The sequence below is a fragment of the Nicotiana tabacum genome, chromosome 20 (assembly GCF_000715075.1).
Source record: "Nicotiana tabacum cultivar K326 chromosome 20, ASM71507v2, whole genome shotgun sequence".
Lineage (NCBI taxonomy): Eukaryota > Viridiplantae > Streptophyta > Magnoliopsida > Solanales > Solanaceae > Nicotiana > Nicotiana tabacum.
The window spans coordinates 20,641,355-20,659,900 of record NC_134099.1 but is presented as its reverse complement, the minus strand read 5'-3'; the positions used below and the strand labels follow the sequence as shown (position 1 = coordinate 20,659,900).

Here is an 18,546-nt window from a genome sequence, read left to right as displayed (position 1 = left end):
AATCTGGTCGTAAGAGTTAAAACCAAGGCCATAACTTTCTTGTGCATTTAATCAGAACAACTTAAGCAAACTTTCGTAATCATTAGTAATTAAGGTTGGCTTAGTTTCAAGTAGTTGAAAACAATTAGTTCCAACGGTTCATTTCATCTAACAATGTGGGTTTAAATTAGTTATAGGATAATTAGTTTTCTTTTGAATATATATTGTTTGTCAATTCCGTATTTTCAATTTTAGTAGTATTGGCTTATAGTATAAGGCATGAAATAATCTCCTTTTACGCAAGTTTGATTGCAATTTTCCGGTTGCGCTTGCTTTAATTCGATAAATAAGTGATGGCCTTTTCAAGCATGTAATTAACTAGGATTATTTTCTTTTATTTTAGAGACAAACTTAAATAGAAAATGTAGACACTTTAGGAATGTCCTTTTAAAAATAAAAGAGGCGTGCCTCGCCAAAATAAAACGTACAAGCGGCGAGACCCTCTATTTTTATTAACTATCTAGCTTTAGGGAGAGGTTGTTTAGCGAATATCCACGGCCTTCACTGAATTAATAACACGATAGTCTCTTTAGGCGCATATTTAATAAAATTACTTTTCTAAATTCGGGTGCGCATTTATGTGACCCAAATCAAATCTCAACGATGTTAAAATATGTTAAAAACTACGGGTGCATTTATGTGACGTGGTTCGAGACGTGCTTTAACGACGTTGTAATTCTATTTTAAAATAATAATAATAATAATAAAAGCGGCTAAAAGTTAAAATTTGCACAAAGGTTCAAAATGTATTAAAATCAGATAAATAAGTCGAATATGACGGTTGAGCGACCGTGCTAGAACTACGGAACTCGGGAATGCCTAACACCTTCTCCCGGGTTAACAGAATTCCTTATCCGGATTTCTGGTGCGCAGACTGTTAAACAGAGTCATTCTTTTCCTCGATTCGGGATTCAACCGGTGACATGGGACACCATAAATCTCCCAAGTGGCGACTCTGATTCTTTAATAATAATCCCGTTTCAATTGTCCTTTAATTGGAAAAACTCCCTTGTACCCTTGCGGGTGTAGTGAAAAAGGAGGTGTGACAGATTTATTTAAATGTTTAAATTAATCAAAAATATTTGGTTAGAGTATTGCCTTGTTGCATATAAAATTTGGAGTTATAATAGATTTGATAAGCTCGCTCGGTCATGCTTAGTGATCGAGTGTCGGTCCCGACTTGTTCAGAAAATGAGTCGTGACAAAGATGGTATCAGAGTCACTCTTGTGTCAGCCATGCCGATGGTGGGTCAGAGTTCAACTGAGTTTAGGCAAATCCCGGTTAGGTGGGGCAAACCTCAGTGCTGAGTCTAGGCAAATCTCATGCAGTGGGGCAAACCTCAGCGAGGATGCTGAGTCCATAAGAGGGGTGTATGTAACACCCCAGGCTTTAGACAGAGTCCCACATCGGCAAAACACAAGAGGGATGCTGGGTATATAATTTAACAAGTCTTAGACTTTAGTGACGCGTTTTAAATCCGTGAGGGTCTAGCCCCAGAACGAACAATATCACTAGCGGGCTGGGCTGTTACAGGAGTATTTTTTTCCTTTTCTTGTTTAAACTGCTAGAATTGTTATAAATACGGAAAATTTTCACAAACTGTTAAACTCCTTGTCAATTTTTCACGAATGAACAAAACTCTCGATTGTTGTGAATATGTATGAATGAAGACAAAGGAATGGGCACCAAAGGGGTTACCAAAGAAAATGAAAGGAGCTTCAAATGATTGTGAAGCAAGGGGACAAAAGAAAGAAAAAGAAAGAACAACTTATCACAATAAGATTAAAATAGCAGAGAAAAACAAAGAAAGAAAGAACTAAAAAAGAAAAAGAGATTAAAATAGCCCTCCGTTTAGATGTATAGGCATCATTCGGTGAATTTGCAATGGAAGGAATAAAATTAGTATGATTAAGGTACTGTAAATTAGTATGATTAAGTATCAACAACAACAGCAGCAACAACAACCCAGTGTAATCCCACAAGTGAGGTCTTAGAAGGGTAGGATGTACGCAGCCTTACCCCTACCTGGAAGGGCAGAGAGACCGTTTCCGATAAACTCTCGGCTAAAAAAAGAAACAATCATCATAAGAAATAAAGCTTGCAATTAAATGGTCCAAACATCTCATGGCACTGATAAACATCTAAAGAAATTAAGTTGAGTTAGCTCATCTGTCACTCCAGTAATGTAAGGTTTAAACTAAGTTCAGAATGTATTGCGAAAGGAAGCATAAACACTAGAAATGGAGCAGCTGCTGAAAATAGATACTGCCTGCAGCTCAAGAAATACAAGTCTTGAGATGAAGGATATGAAAGTCAAGCCATTATCTTTGAAGATCTTACAAACAGACTGTCAACAACCTTCCCCATATTTGAAACGGTATCCAATGAAGCCGGGTAAATTGCATCTTGCTTAGGGTCCTCAAAAATAACAAGGCATCCAGCACCTTGGTCCAGAGTCCCAGCAAACTTCTTATCCAATATCATTTGAGATAACTTCTTCTCGACATGGTCAGCTGGCAATTCAATCAACTCAGCAATATGAGCAATCTCAACCCTTGAGAAAGGCTCGATCAACTTCCAAAGATTCTGCTCCATTAAAGTGTCGTAGAGCGAAGAGAGGTGCCTATGGACGATAGGATCTTCATCAAGCTGAGCCTTAAAGTTCTGAAGAGCAATCTCAAAGAGCTGCAAAGATCGCTTGGAATGAGCATCGGCAACAGCTTTCATAGCATCAAGTTCTGGCCCCTGATAATTCAGTCCACGTGAAGATATTATTCCTGCAACATCATCAGCCTGGTTGACCATGATTTTGCATAGCAACATATACTTGAGGCTGTATATGGCCTTGGCTACATACTTGGCCTTGGCCTTCGGATCTTTTTTTGATGAAGCGTCCTTGGAATCGTTGGTAGCAAGGGCATTAAAGGCCTCAAATGCCTCGTAGAAATAGCTGTAAGCAGTTTTATAATCTCTCTCTTCTGCATGAAGTATCCCACTCTGCAAATCAATGTCACCTTGCTGATCTGGAGGGACATAAATAGCATTGGCTGCTGTTCGAGCAGCTGTAAGTGCAGCCTTGGCTTTGGGAAGATTTCTCAAAGAATAGTGGAGCTTGCTCTCTGTCAAGTCAATCTCCAGAAGAAGCAGCTTGTCATCCAATCTTCTCACCTCCTTGATCAGTCCTGAAAGGAGTGTCAAAGCTTCAGAATACTCTTTGTTTTCCATCAGCAGAGCTGCAAGTTTTGACTCAATCCGCTGACGAAGGAAAGTTCGTTTCTCAGCATGGGTCCACTGCACTATCTCTTTGCAAAAAGTAATCTGAAGGTCAGATGTACCCGGTATTTTAGCCATTGCGTCAACAATTCCTTTATTAACAATTTTGGCTGTTTTTGCCTTGGGTATTAAAGAGAAGAAGGAACGCAACTGGCTGAGAAGGTTTTTGAGATCCTCAGCCCTATTCTCCTGACTTAGGAGGTCACACAGATTGAAAATTGCCTGCTCTTTGATCCTTAGGGCCTCGGAAGATGATGAAGGATTCTCAAGGATGCGGTAGAGAATGGAGATAGCCTCAGATGGCGTTTTAGCCTCAGAAGCCTGGGCAAGTGAATCTGCAGTTGCAGGTAGATACGAAGACGACATGGTTACAACTAGCAGAATTTTAAGTCCTGCATTTTCAGCCAACAAGGAAATTAGATATGTACAAGCACAGAGGCAGCATTTGGAACACCTTGTCAAGTTGTCTTTACATAGACTCGATTTCGCAGTTAGTAGCTAAAGATGTAAGAGTAGTTAAAATGAAGAAACTGCATTAAGCTATGCCAGCTACTTGACATAGAAAGCAAAAATTCTCCAATATGTAAACAACTGCATAAGAGTACTATGTCAAAACTACAAATATCAACCCTGTGAGAATATCAAAATAAAATACTCCTTGGATGATGAAACTTTACAAGTGATTGAAGAAATTATTAGGCACAATTACAAGCAACTTAACCTTACTTTCAAATGATCCTCCTCTATTTTCACTTGAAGGATCAGCCAAGAAGGTGTATCACAACTAATCTTTTGAATACCGACGTGGGATTATTTTTAGTTCCAAAATGGCTCTTCAGTCAATTTTTCAATTGAGAACCCCAAATTATCATGCCATAAGCACGTTCTCCTCGGCGAGTTTTAGTTCAAAACTGATTTGGCTATGTATGTCTTACTCTTACATAATATGAGGCAGCTCATATTCTTATTTTGCGAAAACAACCGACAAAAACACCCACCCACACGCCCATCCAAGCAATTAGGCAAAACCACCTGAACAATTGCGAATGAGCTAACTTTTCACCTGCTGCTAAAGTCTTAGACAAACTCACAAACAAATTGTTCAGTTTTCTACCTTTGTTCTTTTTGGGGGTAGGTGAGGAGTATGGTCAAGGAAGAAAATGAAACCAAAATTTTACACTGACAACTATTCAGGAAGTTTGATATTGAATCAAAAGATTCACTTATGCTTCAAAATTAGGGACTTTTGAACCGGTGAGGCCCCTTGATTCTTTTACTGATCAGTTGGTGAAGGCCCCCTGATTCATAGAGACGTACTCTCAGTATGACTTAGAGTAACTACAACAACTACTGCGCCTCCGTGCCAAACAATTTGGGTTTAGCTATATGAATCCTCACTGACCATTAAATTCATCTCAAGCATATTTTACGAAATAAAAACAAAAATGAAAAGTACTAAAGGTTCTCTATATTTCCTACTGGCATAAGAATCTCTAACAGGACTAAAAGACTCCTAGAAAGCATAGGACCTAAAGCAAACGTACTAATTTAGCTAAAAACAAAAGCAACTCACTTCTATGTCCCGAAGCAAAAGAATAAAGAAGGAAACACTTAAACTTGGAATGAGTAAGCAGCATTCCAAATGGACCCTTGTCCTCAATTTCCGTCCAAGTACTTACACCTCTGCAATTTAGTTTTCCTAACAACTGGTAGTAATAAGAAAGTCAGCTAGTCTAATGGAGATATTGAAATTTAAGAGAGACAATCCATTGAGCTGGGATGAAACAGTACAAATATTTTTGTGAATCAAAATCCCAACAAAGCACTGGACGCGGACGTAAAACCAGCATGAAACTTTAAAAGCTCCGACGCCAACACATTTAGAAAGCAATATAACAACGCCATCTCAGTATTCTTGAAAACTCAGAATGGTGAGTCACCATTGGTGACAAGTGACTACCACGATCTATTATAGCGAATATCCACCAAATGCATTGAAGTACTAAAGCAATATGAGAAGTAAAGCTGAATAAATAAGAGCAAAACAGAGACCAGGATTCATAAGAACAACATAAGACCCCCATTTATTAATAAAATATCACATGTAACGATCCTTTTCGAATGGCACCGATTAGATTTCCTTTTCAGATGGTATCATCGATGCAATCCCTAGAGTTATAACTAAAACTCTAGAAGACGCCTCCATTTCTTCACCAATACTCAACGCATACACTGATGGACAGAAGGAGAAAGATTATAGGCATAATACATAAAAAGCCATCAGAACTTGCCAGGAATAAGATTGTGGAACATTGTAAACTTTGCATCTTCTTGATGCCTTCAATGAAATTCATTACCTTATAAAAAAAAAAAAAAAAAAAAGTTCTTGTGGAACAGGATCCCAGAGTGTCTGTTAGGATTTGTTTTGGGAGGGAAATTCCAAGTGCTTCAAACGGAAAGTGATTCCTGCACAGCAGCTGAAGTACAAATGTAAAGGATGAAGATAGTATGTCAGATTTTATTAACTCATAGTGATCTGCGCAGCTGGGAACTCTTCTTTTTGTTTTTGTATAGGGAGTTGCCAGACTATCTTTCCACAAAAGCACCATCTTAGTGCTTTGTTGCTTCATCATGAAATTCTTACTTACCTGTCCGGAAAAGAAAATTTGCCTTGTTTTTTAATTTAGACACCTCAACTAAGTGAGTAATCTATTGAAGATCTTATGTACGTGCAAAATGTGTCTACTAAACACAGCACTAACTGTCGCCAAGAGCGTGAAACCCAAACGCGGGTGACATGGCAATTGAGATGATGACACGTTGCAATTGAGCAACCCCCCCCCCCCAATGAGATAATAACTCCAGTTTATCCGCTCAGACTAGTCTGATTCGCTCAAGAAGGAAAGGTAATTTGCCCTTGGTGGCTGCCATGGTTATGGAGTTATTATACGTGGTATCTGTGTGATTAATGGTGAGGGCATGTATGACTCTTCCGCATATAAGGTTGTGGCCTAGTGGTCAATAATGTTGGAGAAGAACCATGTGGCCTCAGGCTCAAGTCCCTGTACACTAGGTGATTTCTTCCCATCTACCTAAGAATTGGCAGGCAGAGTTACCCAGTACCTGTGATGATGGGAGGTAGCAGGTACCTAGAGGAATAGTCGAGGTGTGGTCAAGTTAGTGTGCTCGAACACCGCCATCATCCTAAAAACAATAATAACTCATCAATCCTAAACTAGTTAAAGTTGGCCTTATGAATCCTCAATATCCATTCCATTCACACTCGGCAAAATTACTCTACTAATAAAAACAACATTAACTCCTCAACCCTAAACTAGTTGGAGTCCGCCTTATGAATCCTCAATATCTTCCATTCACGCTCAGTAAAGTTACTCTAACACTAAAAGAGTTTTTCTCTCTACATTCTCGAAGGACATACAGATCTCTAAACAAACTAAGAAAACTACGGCAATTACTGGGCATTATAACTAATCTTAATTCCAGTATCGCAAAACACATGTATGTAGTATGAACAGACACAATTCACAAAGGCATTGTAAAACCCACAACAAAGTTCGTATTTTTTAAACTTGCTGGCGAAAAGGGGTTAGGGTTTTTTTTTCACTTCTTAAAGAGGATGAAGTAAAACGAGAGAGAGAGCATAAGAAAAGGACCAAAAAAAGACTTACACAGAGATTTTGCTGAAGGAAGAGATCGCCGAGAGTTCGCCGGCGAAGGAGATGGGGAAATGGAGCTGGGAATCGTAGTTGGCGTGCACAGTAATTAGACCTTTGATAGAGCTGTGTGAATTAATAAGGGCAGATTTTTGTATGTATTCTTTTTTTTTTTTCTTTTTCCTAATATCTTTTTAAATCTCTTTCTTTTACTTGTATGTAACTCTTTTTTTCTTCTATTCGAGTTGGACTTGGGAGATATGGTGAATACTTAAAAGGGTTGTTTGGCTGGAGGTATTAGAAAATATAATGCATTAATTTTATGTATTAAATCCTTGTTGATATATTTTTTAATCTATGTATAATTAATGGGATAAGACACTATTACTCTCTTGAACTATACCCGAAATTGCTATAACACACCTTATCTTTGCGGGGTTTTATTACCCCCAAAACTCTTTTTTTTCATAATTCTTTGCACTTTTATTGCTGGCATGGAGCACTGCTTAAAGTGGGTGAAAACTTAAAAAAAGGGGCTCTAACCTATACGAAATAGCTACGTGTCAGTTCCATAGCTGATTTTCAAGAGCTTTTCATCCCGATTTTATCACCCATTTTCAAGAACTCCAAATCTAATTTTTTGTGTCAAAATTCAACAAAAACTCAGCTAAATCCGCACCAATCAAGCTCAAATTTGAACTACAACTTCACAACAATATAATCACCATACCCTAGTAATCAATTTGGCCAACAACCAAAATTTCGACAAACCAATTTTTTTTGTTCTTCAAGTTTTTTCAAGGTTCAACAAAGGTGGATTCTAAATATCTTTTTTTTATTTTCGATTCTTATGAACAATAAGAATTTAGAATGAGTTTAGCACTTGAATCTCAACTTTAAAACTTCAACAACGTTCGAATATGCTTAACATCTCTAATAATTTTTCAGGTTCACACAAAAATAATTGTCCTTTTTATTTTTTTAAATACAAAATAATATTTTCATTAAATTTCGAATTAATAAGAAAAGAAAAAAGAAGAAAATAAAATAGATTTAAAAAATATGAAATTACACGTGGCAGCGCGTGTATTTCACTGCTTGCCAAATGTTTGGTTCTCTATGCCACGTCAGCACTGAAGGTGATATTTATTACACTTTAAAAAAGTTTAGGGGTGGTAACAGGACCCCTGCAAAGATAAGACGTGCCGTAGCAACTTCATGTATAATTCAGGGGGATAATAGTGCTTTATCCTTATAATTAATATTTATATTAGCTATATATCCTATTTCGTATTGTGTTATATCCTATTTGGTATGTGATATTAACAATGCAAAGGTTAATAAATATGGTTAAAGATATAATTGTCCCTCAAATCCCTCAAAACCTATTCCAAATATTGTCCACAACAGATAACATTGATGAATTATGGTGAAGTTTGTATTCTTCTTCAATACATAACTCATAAGAAAATGTTAAATCGTAACGGATAAAGATAACAATAACAACATTAATAACAATAATATACTCAGTGTAGTTTTACAAATGGGGTCCGGGAAGGGTAGAGTGTACGTAGACTTTATCTCTGCCTTTGAAAGACAAAGGAGCTGTTTTCGGAAGACCCTTGGCTCATAGCGGATGAAGATAACATTAATTAAAATTCTTATACTATTATTTAGAAAATCATTTTTCTTATTGTCTAGTATTGACTTCTATGTAAGAATCTTGATCCATAACAGCAGACCATTCGCTTTTCTTGTGCAAATAATCAGTATTTTGTAGGGTAATAAAACAGTTGCAATAAATATAGTGTACAAAGTTAAGAATGTGGAGGGTATCTTTATAAATAATTATTTTTTTTAGAAATTATGTAGTTCTTTTAATACATTAAATCAAACAATGGATAAGAAATAATCTCGACATAACTAATGCCAACATTACTAATTGAGAAATTTTCATAAAGCACTATTTTTTAGTAGTAATTAGCCATCTATAGATACCATTTGCTATATTACGCATTATAGATACCTTTTCTGTGGTTATAAGATGTATTTGATGTATTTAAGCTATTGTATTCATGAATACAGTAGTAAAAATAGGTGTGAATCAGAGAAGTCCAGCTAATCAGTTGTTGTATTCGACTGTATTCACGACGTGAAATAGGGGATTACACTGTTTTTAAAACGGAAAGTGAATCAATTAACATAATAGACTCCCAATATAACTCAACAAACTCAATTATAACACACAAATTTTGTATTTTCAGTTATAAAAAAGATTCTCAACCGAAAAATACCCCAAAAACAAAGCAATCTTCAAAGAAATTATATAATACATCTGAATACATAAATTATATTAATAAAAAAAAACATATGAATACATTCATGGCATATAGCGAGACAGTGAATACAATGAAATACATAAAATACAACGAGATACATTGAAATACATGGATTACAACGAGATACATTGAATTACAATAAAAAAAAGACAATGAATACAATGAAATACATGAAAAAACAGCGTGATACATTGAAAATGCATTGAAATATATTAACAGAAAATCAAGTTGCCCAGCCCCAAACTCCGTTGTCTTTGTTCAAGAACAAACCCTAATTTTCGGTGAATCCGTCATCGAGCAATAAAATGCAGTTGATTGATAAGTTGGCGAGCAGTAGTGAGCATGCCTTTAACGACGTCGTGTTGGCCCGAACTGGAATGCAGTTGTGACGGTGGAGGTTGCGGTGGCGCTGCCGTGGACTCCGCCTCCATCATGTCAGTGTCCGTACTGTCCATGGCATTTCGGTTGCAATTTGCGATCTGCACTTTTGTCGCTGAAGAATACTTTATTTCTGACCCTTATTGTACTGAAGGGTTGGTGTTTGATTGAAGGTGTTAGTAAAAAGAGATGAAGATAATAGAAATGGCGAAGAGACAAGACGACGTTTCTAGCAATTTCTGGAATATTTGCCCCTTCCCTCAGCTGATTGTTCTCTTATTGAGTATGGTGTTTTTAGGGAATGGGGGAAGAGAATGACATGTATCAAAGTAGAGAGAGAAAGAAAATAGTGTAATTAAATAGCGTATTTAGTGGCTTAGGGGTAGGGGGTAACCAAAATTAGATATTTTGCTATAAACATTAAAAGGTATCTATAGAATATAATTTTTTTAAATGATATTTATTTAAAATAAATAAGGTGTTAACCTTTGCTATAGAAGGTAAAAAACTTATTCAACATTATTCTTGTACCTCCTACCAAACGACCCCTTAATAGTATCTTTTTAAATTTTTAACAATTTTAAGCTTCTTATATAAGTGCAAAAATAGCCCTTTTTTAAAACCCCTATTTAAAGAAGAGTCTTTAATCGCCTTGGAATCAACTTCAAGCTCGCGAGACTGAAGCTAAAAATTATAAGTTTGAAGTTTCAAATTTAGTTTGAAGTTGGGAAATATTAGTTTGGTATGAAGTTAGGCTTCCAATCCCCAACTTCATATGTCAGCAGTAGTATAAAAACATTCGACCAAAAGTCTAACGCTGAAAACTAGCCAAGCCTAACTTCAAACACAAATGTCTTAGGTTCACTGCATTTACACTCATTTAACTTCATATTTTATTTTACGAAATTGAGACTCTAGATTTTTTTTTTAATGCTACACTTCAATCAATTTTATCACTTTTTTTTTTGTTGTTGGTGAAACTAAGATCGTATACAACAACAACGACCCAATGAAATCTTACTAGTGGGGTCTGGGGAGGGTAGTGTGTACGCAGACCTTACCCTACCCGAAGGAGTAGAGAGACTAAGATCGTATCTCTTGCCTTATTCACATCACATATGTTTTATTGTATTTTTCAGTTATTGTAATTCATGCTTCATTGCCAATTTTCTTTAAAAATTTGACCAATCTTGCCCTAAAAGATCATAAATTGTTATTTTGGTGTATTTTTTTAGTGTTTAATTTAATTTGATCCATATCAAAGATTACTTTGGTGGGTGGGCGTTTGTGTGGAAGAACTCATCAACAGTATTATATTTTGGTGTGAGGAAATTAAAAACTAAAGAGAGTAATGCCTAAATGTTTTAACTTATAATAAACACAAATGGTGTAAAAAAATTACATTGGTAATGTATTCTAACATGTTATAATAGCAACATGTATCAAGTAATTCTTCATCAAAGGTTTGGACAAATAGAAAAAAATGAAATTTGAGTCTGAAATCTCATGATTCTCAACTGATCACTTCATTGACCATGAAGTCACTCCCTCATATGTCATGTCGTAACAAGATAATATTGTAAGAAATTTTCTGCATTACCGCGTACAAAAATTATACTTATGCCTAAAAACTCTGGTGTAATAAAGGTAGGTCTAATTTCAATACAATGGCAGTGTATAAAGTCTTGTTTTACACTGTAATAACACCTAACTACCGATAATTAGTAAAAATTGTAACTCGGCCCGAAAAATAAACAAATAATTTTCCATTGCGCAATTATTTTTTACATTATAAGTAGATATATAAATTAAATTCATAATTGTTAATAGAAGCTCACTAAAAATAAAACTACAAAAAAAATAAAAAAATGACACGACTCACAAGCAATAATGTGATGAAAATGGAAAGGAATAAGAAAAGAAAAAAGTAAAATGAGCTGGTTATGTTTCCTATTATAGAACTCTATCTAACTTCCACTTGCATGGCATGTAACGAGAACATCCCTGCACGTTTTTCTCCATAAACAAATGTCAAGATTCATTTCATCGCCAATCATATATGTATAATTCATTCTCATGTTTTCAACTTTGTATTATCTCTTTAATTCCAAAGATGGTCCAATTCACGGCCTTAAAAAGGCTAACTTCGGCTGGCGTGGGCGCCACTCTCCCCACCTCCACAAAGAACGGTGGCGCCTCCGCCCGCTCAGCCTCCGCGGGCCTCCTTCGCCGGCGACGTGTTGCCAATTCATTTGGCAACCTTAAGCTCACCATCCTATGTGGGATTGTAACAATTTTAGTATTGCGTGGCACCATAGGACTCACCAACTTCTCCTCTAATAGTTCCTCTCTTGACCAAACCCAAGAACTTATTGAAGAAACTAATCGGGTCATTGCTGAGATCCGATCAGATAGCGACGACGACGACAACAACGACGAAGATGATCATTCTGAATTTTCTCATAATGCTAGCTATACTCTAGGTCCAAAAATCACCAACTGGGATTTTACAAGAAAAGCTTGGCTCCATGAAAATCCAAGATTTCCTAGTTATGTAAATGGCAAGCCTCGTGTTTTACTGGTAATGTTCGGCAAAATTAGTAATATATATATATATATATATATATATATATATATATATATATATATATATATATATGTTTAAAAATTTATTTGTTAAAAGACTTAGTATTTTCTACTTCATTTAAAACTTGAATTGAATTTTAACCATAAAACTAAGCTCTAATTAAATTTAATAGAACATGTATATTCATGAAATGAGATGATTATTTTGAGTAGTTAATTTACAGTATATAGTGGCTATGTTGTATTTTGAAAGAACTTGTCTTAAAAGTCTCGCTAAGAAAAGGTTTTTTTTGGTTTCCCAACCGGTGTTCGAATTTCGATACTCGCATTGGGGTTCAATTAATTTGGATTCGCGCCGGAAAGTCCCACATTGGGGTTAAAGTGCCCCCTAACAAAGGCGACTCCGTACCCAGTGTTCGAACCCGGAACATCTGATTAAGGATGAGAGAATATTTACCACTCCACTACAACCCTCGTTGGTATCGCTAAGAAAAGTTGTTCTCATGTCTCATAAGTCTTTCTTCTTAATTTCTGTTATTCTATTTTTCTAATAGGTAACAGGCTCACCTCCAAGTCCATGTGACAATTCAATTGGTGATCATTATTTGTTAAAGTCAATAAAGAACAAGATTGATTATTGCAGAATTCACAACATAGAAATTGTGTACAACATGGCTCATTTGGATAATCAGCTATCAGGGTACTGGTCAAAATTACCATTAATTAGGAAACTAATGATTTCTCACCCAGAAATTGAGTGGATTTGGTGGATGGATAGTGATGCAATGTTTACAGATATGACATTTGAAATTCCATTATCTAAATATGATGGCAAAAATTTAATTATTCATGGATATCCTGAATTATTAAATGAAAAATCTTGGGTTGCTTTAAACACTGGGAGTTTTCTACTAAGGAATTGTCAATGGTCTTTAGATTTGCTTGATTCTTGGGCACCAATGGGACCAAAAGGTAAAATTCGCGACGATGCTGGAGAAATTTTAACAGCAAATTTAAAGGGTAGGCCTAATTTTGAAGCAGATGATCAATCAGCGCTGATATACCTGTTGATTTCGCAGAACAATAAGTGGATGGAGAAGGTGTTTATTGAGAGTTCTTATTATTTACATGGATATTGGGCAGGTTTAGTTGATCGATACGAGGAAATGATCGAGAAATACAAACCAGGTTTTGGTGATGAGAGATGGCCATTTGTGACACATTTTGTTGGTTGTAAGTCTTGTGGAAGTTATGGGGATTATCCAGTTGAGAAATGTTTGAAGAGTATGGAGAGAGCTTTTAATTTTGCAGATAATCAAGTGCTTAAATTGTATGGCTTTAGGCATAGAGGATTGTCAAGTCCTAATATTAAAAGGATTAGAAATGAAACCTTTAGGCCTTTGGAGTTTGTTGGTCAGTTTGACATTAGACATTCTGCACTTATAGGCAGTCTATGAAATCAAACTACTTAGAGTTTTTTTTTTTTTTTGTGTGGAAATTTTGTCCCTCAATATTGTAAATCTTCTATATAAAATATTGTAGAGTAGTTGTTTGCGATGAAGATGGTCGGTAAGAATTCATATAAATGATCTCAATTTTGTTTGAGACTAATGTGTAGTTATTGTTGTTGTAATCTTGTACACCATTCTTTATAGACTTTAAGAAATGGAGATTGTAACAAACCGAATAACAACCAAACCAACTAGCTATATTGATTCACTAAAGGGACTTACAAATACTGGAAATTACAATAAAACAGTAAGGGATAATTGAGAGATAACATAGAGGGATGAGAGAACAGAAATGCACCATAGAAGAAGGGGATGAGAAGCTTAGACACAGAGCAAGGAGATGAGAGGAGCATACATTTTCTTCTTCAACACCATGCCCCGTATCTTCCCTGGATCCCAAATAGAACGTGCTAGTATTCTGTTTGCTTGTTCAATCACTGGGCCTTTAGCTCTTGGCACAATAGTCCGGTCAGCCCCGTTCCTCATTTCTGGCCCATAATCTCTTCCCAAGTAAGGTTGGTTCACAACAATACTTCCGTCCTCAAAAAGAACCTTGTAGTCAAGAGAGGTGTTAGTAGCGCGCACCCTGCCAATTGTCTCTACACCAAGGTATCCTGTGGAATATAAGGAGAAGATGTGATTTATGTCAATGTGACATGAGATGCTGGTCACTACAACATTGATAACCTTTTGGCACAATACCACCATAAATCATAAGGCAACCAGCTACAATCTTGGCATTTAGAGGGTCACACTTGACTTGAGCTTCCCGGACAATTCTCTGCAAAGCAAGAATGTTAGTAACCCCAACAAGTAGGTTGGTTATGGAGTTCTTGAACAGTGCTCTTTGTGCACAAAAGATCACAGTACTTTCCATCATCAACAAATACCAATTGAAGGACAAGAAACTATTTTGCATTGCCTTTGAAAAGATCTGTGGTTCATAGCATTTCCCAAACATAACATTATTATAAGTAGTTCCAAATAGAATTAGAGGAGCTTGGTGCATATCTAACAGATATCTACTCCAAATAGTAGGTGCATGTATAAATCTCATTTTCCAAAATTTCAAACTCAATAAGGATGAGCCAGTTAACTCATGCTCACTAATTTCTTTTGGAGAAATAAATTGGACAAGCTCCATAATCACTCCCTTTTGCCTCTGATAAGTGTTTGTCCATAAACATAATGTAGCACGAATGACAATAATCTCATCCTCATGTACAGTCTTAGAAAATAGCATCTCGGCACTGTCCAATTGAGCATTGTTGGTATACATTTTAACTAGGGCAGTAGTTGCAAGTTCATTAACACAAATCACCAGCTTGGATGTCATATCAGGATATAACATACTAAGCTCAAGAGCCTTTCCACCCTATAAATGCCTAAACTGATCAATTATGTATTGCTCTTCAATATGTGTAGGAGCACCATCAAAAGAACTCATGAATGAAAATGCTATAGACTCACTTACTAGCTTGTATGATGCATGAGAATTTCTAAAATTACAACTACATTCAACCCCCCTTGCAACTCCACCTTCATGCTCCCACGCATACAAATTTGCAAATAAATAGCTCCTTTTTCTAGCTTCTTCAAAAAGTTTATGTGCCTCCATGTTCTATGTAGAGCCCGCTAGAGCCCTGAACTTGGAACTAATTCCCGGATCCCATACACCATGATCTCTCACAATTATGGGAATGGTGACAACAAAGAAATTATCACCACAATCAAACGAATATCGACTCAAATTATGGCGATCAATGAATCCCCTCATAGATTTTCCATGCTCAACATCGGGCATTATTTCATCCGAAGTCTTGTCACTTGTTGGAATGCTATCCTCATTCTCCATAAAATATTTATCAAGACATAGATCCTCAATAGTTTCAGGCTCCATGAAAAATTCAGCAAGATACATGTCTTCAAAGGTCTCAAATTCAATGTGTTGTTCACTAGTGATGCAATCAAGAGAAGTTGCAGTAACGTACCTCTGTGACATATCTTTATGAGCATTTTCATTATATAGTTGGACTTCGCTGCTTGCAGGACCTGTAGCTTCTAAATCAGGTATATCGATTGGAGCATCTGATTTTATGTCAACGCATACATTGGGACATCAACAATGTAACATTGCGTCGAACTACTTAGGTGACTGAATATCGCCCAAATCAGCTACAAAGTGAGAGATATAAGCATTTGCATTTGTGCTTTGGCACGCTGTTATAACAGAAGAATGTTCTTCTACTGCTCTGGTGAAAATCCTAGGAGACATTTCATCGAACACATGCTTGTCCTCTGATTTACCAACTTCGGATGCAGATTCTAACTCATAAAACTTGGAATTATGGTGCAAATCAGCTAAAGGAGATACTTGAGCCTCAAATGAATTCAGAGTAGAGTAGCTAATGTAGCTATGATACACCAGGGATGAATCATCCAGCCGCCTCTTCCAATCTACGACAGGTAGTTTCCGAAATTGCAAAAATAATTTCTCCTTGAAATGGTTCCAATCATGGAATTGTTTGTTGCGAAAGAGCCAATCAAACCAAGCGAGGGCATCACCTTCCAGATAAAAATATGGAAGAGGTAACCAGTCTTCATCGTAGAAACCAAGAAATTTGAAGTAACGCTCTTCTCGATAAAACCAGCCCTCTGGGTTGTCATTGCTGAACTTATCTAGTATCACCGCTGCCATTGGAGTCCTCTAGATGAAAGCACCAATGTAACAAAACGAATAACAACCAAACCAACTAGCTATATTGATTCACTGAAGGGACTTACAAATACTGGAAATTACAATAAAACAGTAAGGGATAATTGAGAGATAACAGAGAGGGATAAGAGTACATAAATGCACCATAGAAGAAGGGGATGAGAAGCTTAGACACAAAGCAAGGAGATGAGAGGCGCAGACATTTTCTTCTTCAACACCATGCCCCGTATCTTCCCTGGATCCCAAATAGAACGTGCTAGTATTCTGTTTGCTTGTTCAATCACTGTGCCTTTAGCTCTTGGCACAATAGTCTGGTCAGCCCTGTTCCTCATTTCTAGCCCATAATCCCTTACCAAGTAAGGTTGGTTCACAACAGAGATTGGGTTTGCTCCCATTCATTTAAGTTTTCTGAAACATTGTCATCTGTCATAGTTTATTCTGTAAAATTGCATAAGTTATGTAAAATTCTCTTTGCGTGTTTCCGAAAGCTAAGCTTGACTAGGAGTACTCTAAAAGGGAGCTTTGGCGCAATAATAAGAATTGATGATGTATGGCCAAGATATCACCAGTTTAAGGTGCGGAAACAATCTCTTTAATTAGAAATGCAAGGTAATTAGACTATCTACAATAGACCAATTGTAGTTGAACTCCACCCGTGATCTCGCACATAATGGGAGCTTAGTGTACTATCTTGAAATTTATTGGTACGTAAACTGCAAATATGTTAGTAGGTTTACATTTACAATCTTATAGAAGTTTGTAGCCTTCTGCTTTTCCTCATCAAAATCAATTGAACCATAGCTAAACAATTTGATCCGCCCCTGATTTTCAGAGCACATCACGGTCTAATAAATCCCAGATCCAAGTTTAAGGCAAATCATAAACTTCATTTGTTTAGTGCATTTTATGATATATCAAGCTGATCGTAATTATTATAAGAAATTGTTAAGAAAATCTTCGATTGGTGGGTGAAAAACTTGGGAACACATTGAAAAGTATTTCATTGATGGCAACTCTGTACAAAGTTGTTCAGTTTTGGTTTTGCTCCCATTCAGTTAAGTTAATTTATTAAACATTATCATCTCTCATACTTTATTCTGTAAAATTGTGCGAGTTACGTAAAGTTTTGTGATGTCTTAGAGTTTGACTAGTAATAGTTTGTTTTTCTGTCTTTGGTTACTGGCACATAAAAAACTTAGAAGAATTGCCCAACTAACCGTTTAAACTCTCTCTATATATACTAGTTTCTGGATACGTACGTTGCACATATATCCCATAGTAATCAGTATAAACTTTAAAAAAAATATAAATAATATTAAAGCATATGTGTGATAAGTAACAAGAAATTTGAACGAAAAAAAATGTTTGATATCATCTGAACCAAGGAAATTTAGCAATTATATTTATTCACGTAGGTACAATCATATGATCATATGATTGTATCTCACATAATACTTCCCTGCATACAATATTCTTAGTATATAATTCTAATATTTCGATTGTGTTTCCATGATCAGAACACTTGATATCTATATGTTTTCTATTCTCTTTGCGTACATGCAGTAAACATATTATCCCGTGTGAATTATTAATAAAATTAATGTCAATAAGACAATGAGTTTATAAGTAAACATTAACAGAAATAGAATTAAATATAATTCAATATTACTCCTTCAAGAATCATATTAATGATTGGCTAATGTATTACGTTTAAATATCTTTTCTAAAGCAATAGTTAGCATCACTAAATAGACAATATATAACACTATTTGTACTTATTAAAGAACTAGTCTTACGATACGCGTGTTGCGCGTATACTCTATCACAATAAATTTAATTTTTTTTAATTACATAAATATTATATTTGAATTTAAAAAGGTAAACAATATTTTACAATACATTTTAGAAAAGTATTATTAAATAAAATAAAACTAAAAAGGTGCGAGTTCTTAAAAATGATTATTATTGATTGTATTAGATAGATTAATAAAGGAAAAAATTTGCCACACAGAATTTACAGACATATAAT

General features: G+C 35.8%; 3 protein-coding genes across 5 annotated transcripts; 1 reads left to right on the top strand and 2 right to left on the bottom strand.

Annotated features, from left to right (window-relative positions):
• Positions 1 to 2,125: 2,125 nt before the first annotated feature.
• On the bottom strand, positions 2,126 to 7,137 carry LOC107807364 (26S proteasome non-ATPase regulatory subunit 11 homolog). The gene is made up of 2 exons (XM_016631723.2): positions 7,003 to 7,137; positions 2,126 to 3,705 (listed from the first exon to the last, which is right to left on the bottom strand). Exon 2 carries the CDS (start codon positions 3,677 to 3,679, stop codon positions 2,354 to 2,356), a length of 1,326 nt encoding a protein of 441 aa, XP_016487209.2. The 5' UTR covers positions 3,680 to 3,705; positions 7,003 to 7,137; the 3' UTR covers positions 2,126 to 2,353.
• Positions 7,138 to 11,687: 4,550 nt separating this feature from the next.
• On the top strand, positions 11,688 to 13,901 carry LOC107807362 (putative xyloglucan 6-xylosyltransferase 5). The gene is made up of 2 exons (XM_016631721.2): positions 11,688 to 12,285; positions 12,845 to 13,901. Exons 1-2 carry the CDS (start codon positions 11,764 to 11,766, stop codon positions 13,745 to 13,747), a joined length of 1,425 nt encoding a protein of 474 aa, XP_016487207.1. The 5' UTR covers positions 11,688 to 11,763; the 3' UTR covers positions 13,748 to 13,901.
• Positions 13,902 to 14,001: 100 nt separating this feature from the next.
• LOC107807363 (uncharacterized) lies at positions 14,002 to 17,084 on the bottom strand. 3 transcript variants are annotated; one of them, XM_075241322.1, is made up of 3 exons: positions 15,276 to 17,076; positions 14,504 to 14,582; positions 14,002 to 14,415 (listed from the first exon to the last, which is right to left on the bottom strand). In XM_075241322.1, the coding sequence occupies exons 1-3, from the start codon at positions 15,417 to 15,419 to the stop codon at positions 14,123 to 14,125; spliced, it is 516 nt and encodes a 171-aa protein (XP_075097423.1). In that variant the 5' UTR covers positions 15,420 to 17,076; the 3' UTR covers positions 14,002 to 14,122. The 3 variants fall into 3 exon arrangements, 2 of the variants coding, with proteins under 2 accessions (XP_075097423.1, XP_075097422.1); XR_012704011.1 differs by having other exon boundaries at positions 14,002 to 14,582; positions 15,793 to 17,084; XM_075241321.1 differs by having other exon boundaries at positions 14,504 to 17,074.
• Positions 17,085 to 18,546: the final 1,462 nt, after the last annotated feature.

Excerpts from the sequence above, each read along its gene's own strand:
- LOC107807364 (XM_016631723.2), bottom strand. The coding sequence starts at position 3,679 with ATGTCGTCTTCGTATCTACCTGCAACTGCAGATTCACTTGCCCAGGCT.
- LOC107807362 (XM_016631721.2), top strand. The coding sequence starts at position 11,764 with ATGTATAATTCATTCTCATGTTTTCAACTTTGTATTATCTCTTTAATT. Across the intron at positions 12,286-12,844 it reads GCAAGCCTCGTGTTTTACTG|GTAACAGGCTCACCTCCAAG; the intron begins GTAATGTTCGGC and ends TTTTTCTAATAG.
- LOC107807363 (XM_075241321.1), bottom strand. The coding sequence starts at position 15,152 with ATGTTATATCCTGATATGACATCCAAGCTGGTGATTTGTGTTAATGAA. Across the intron at positions 14,416-14,503 it reads TTGCCTTATGATTTATGGTG|GATACCTTGGTGTAGAGACA; the intron begins GTATTGTGCCAA and ends TATATTCCACAG.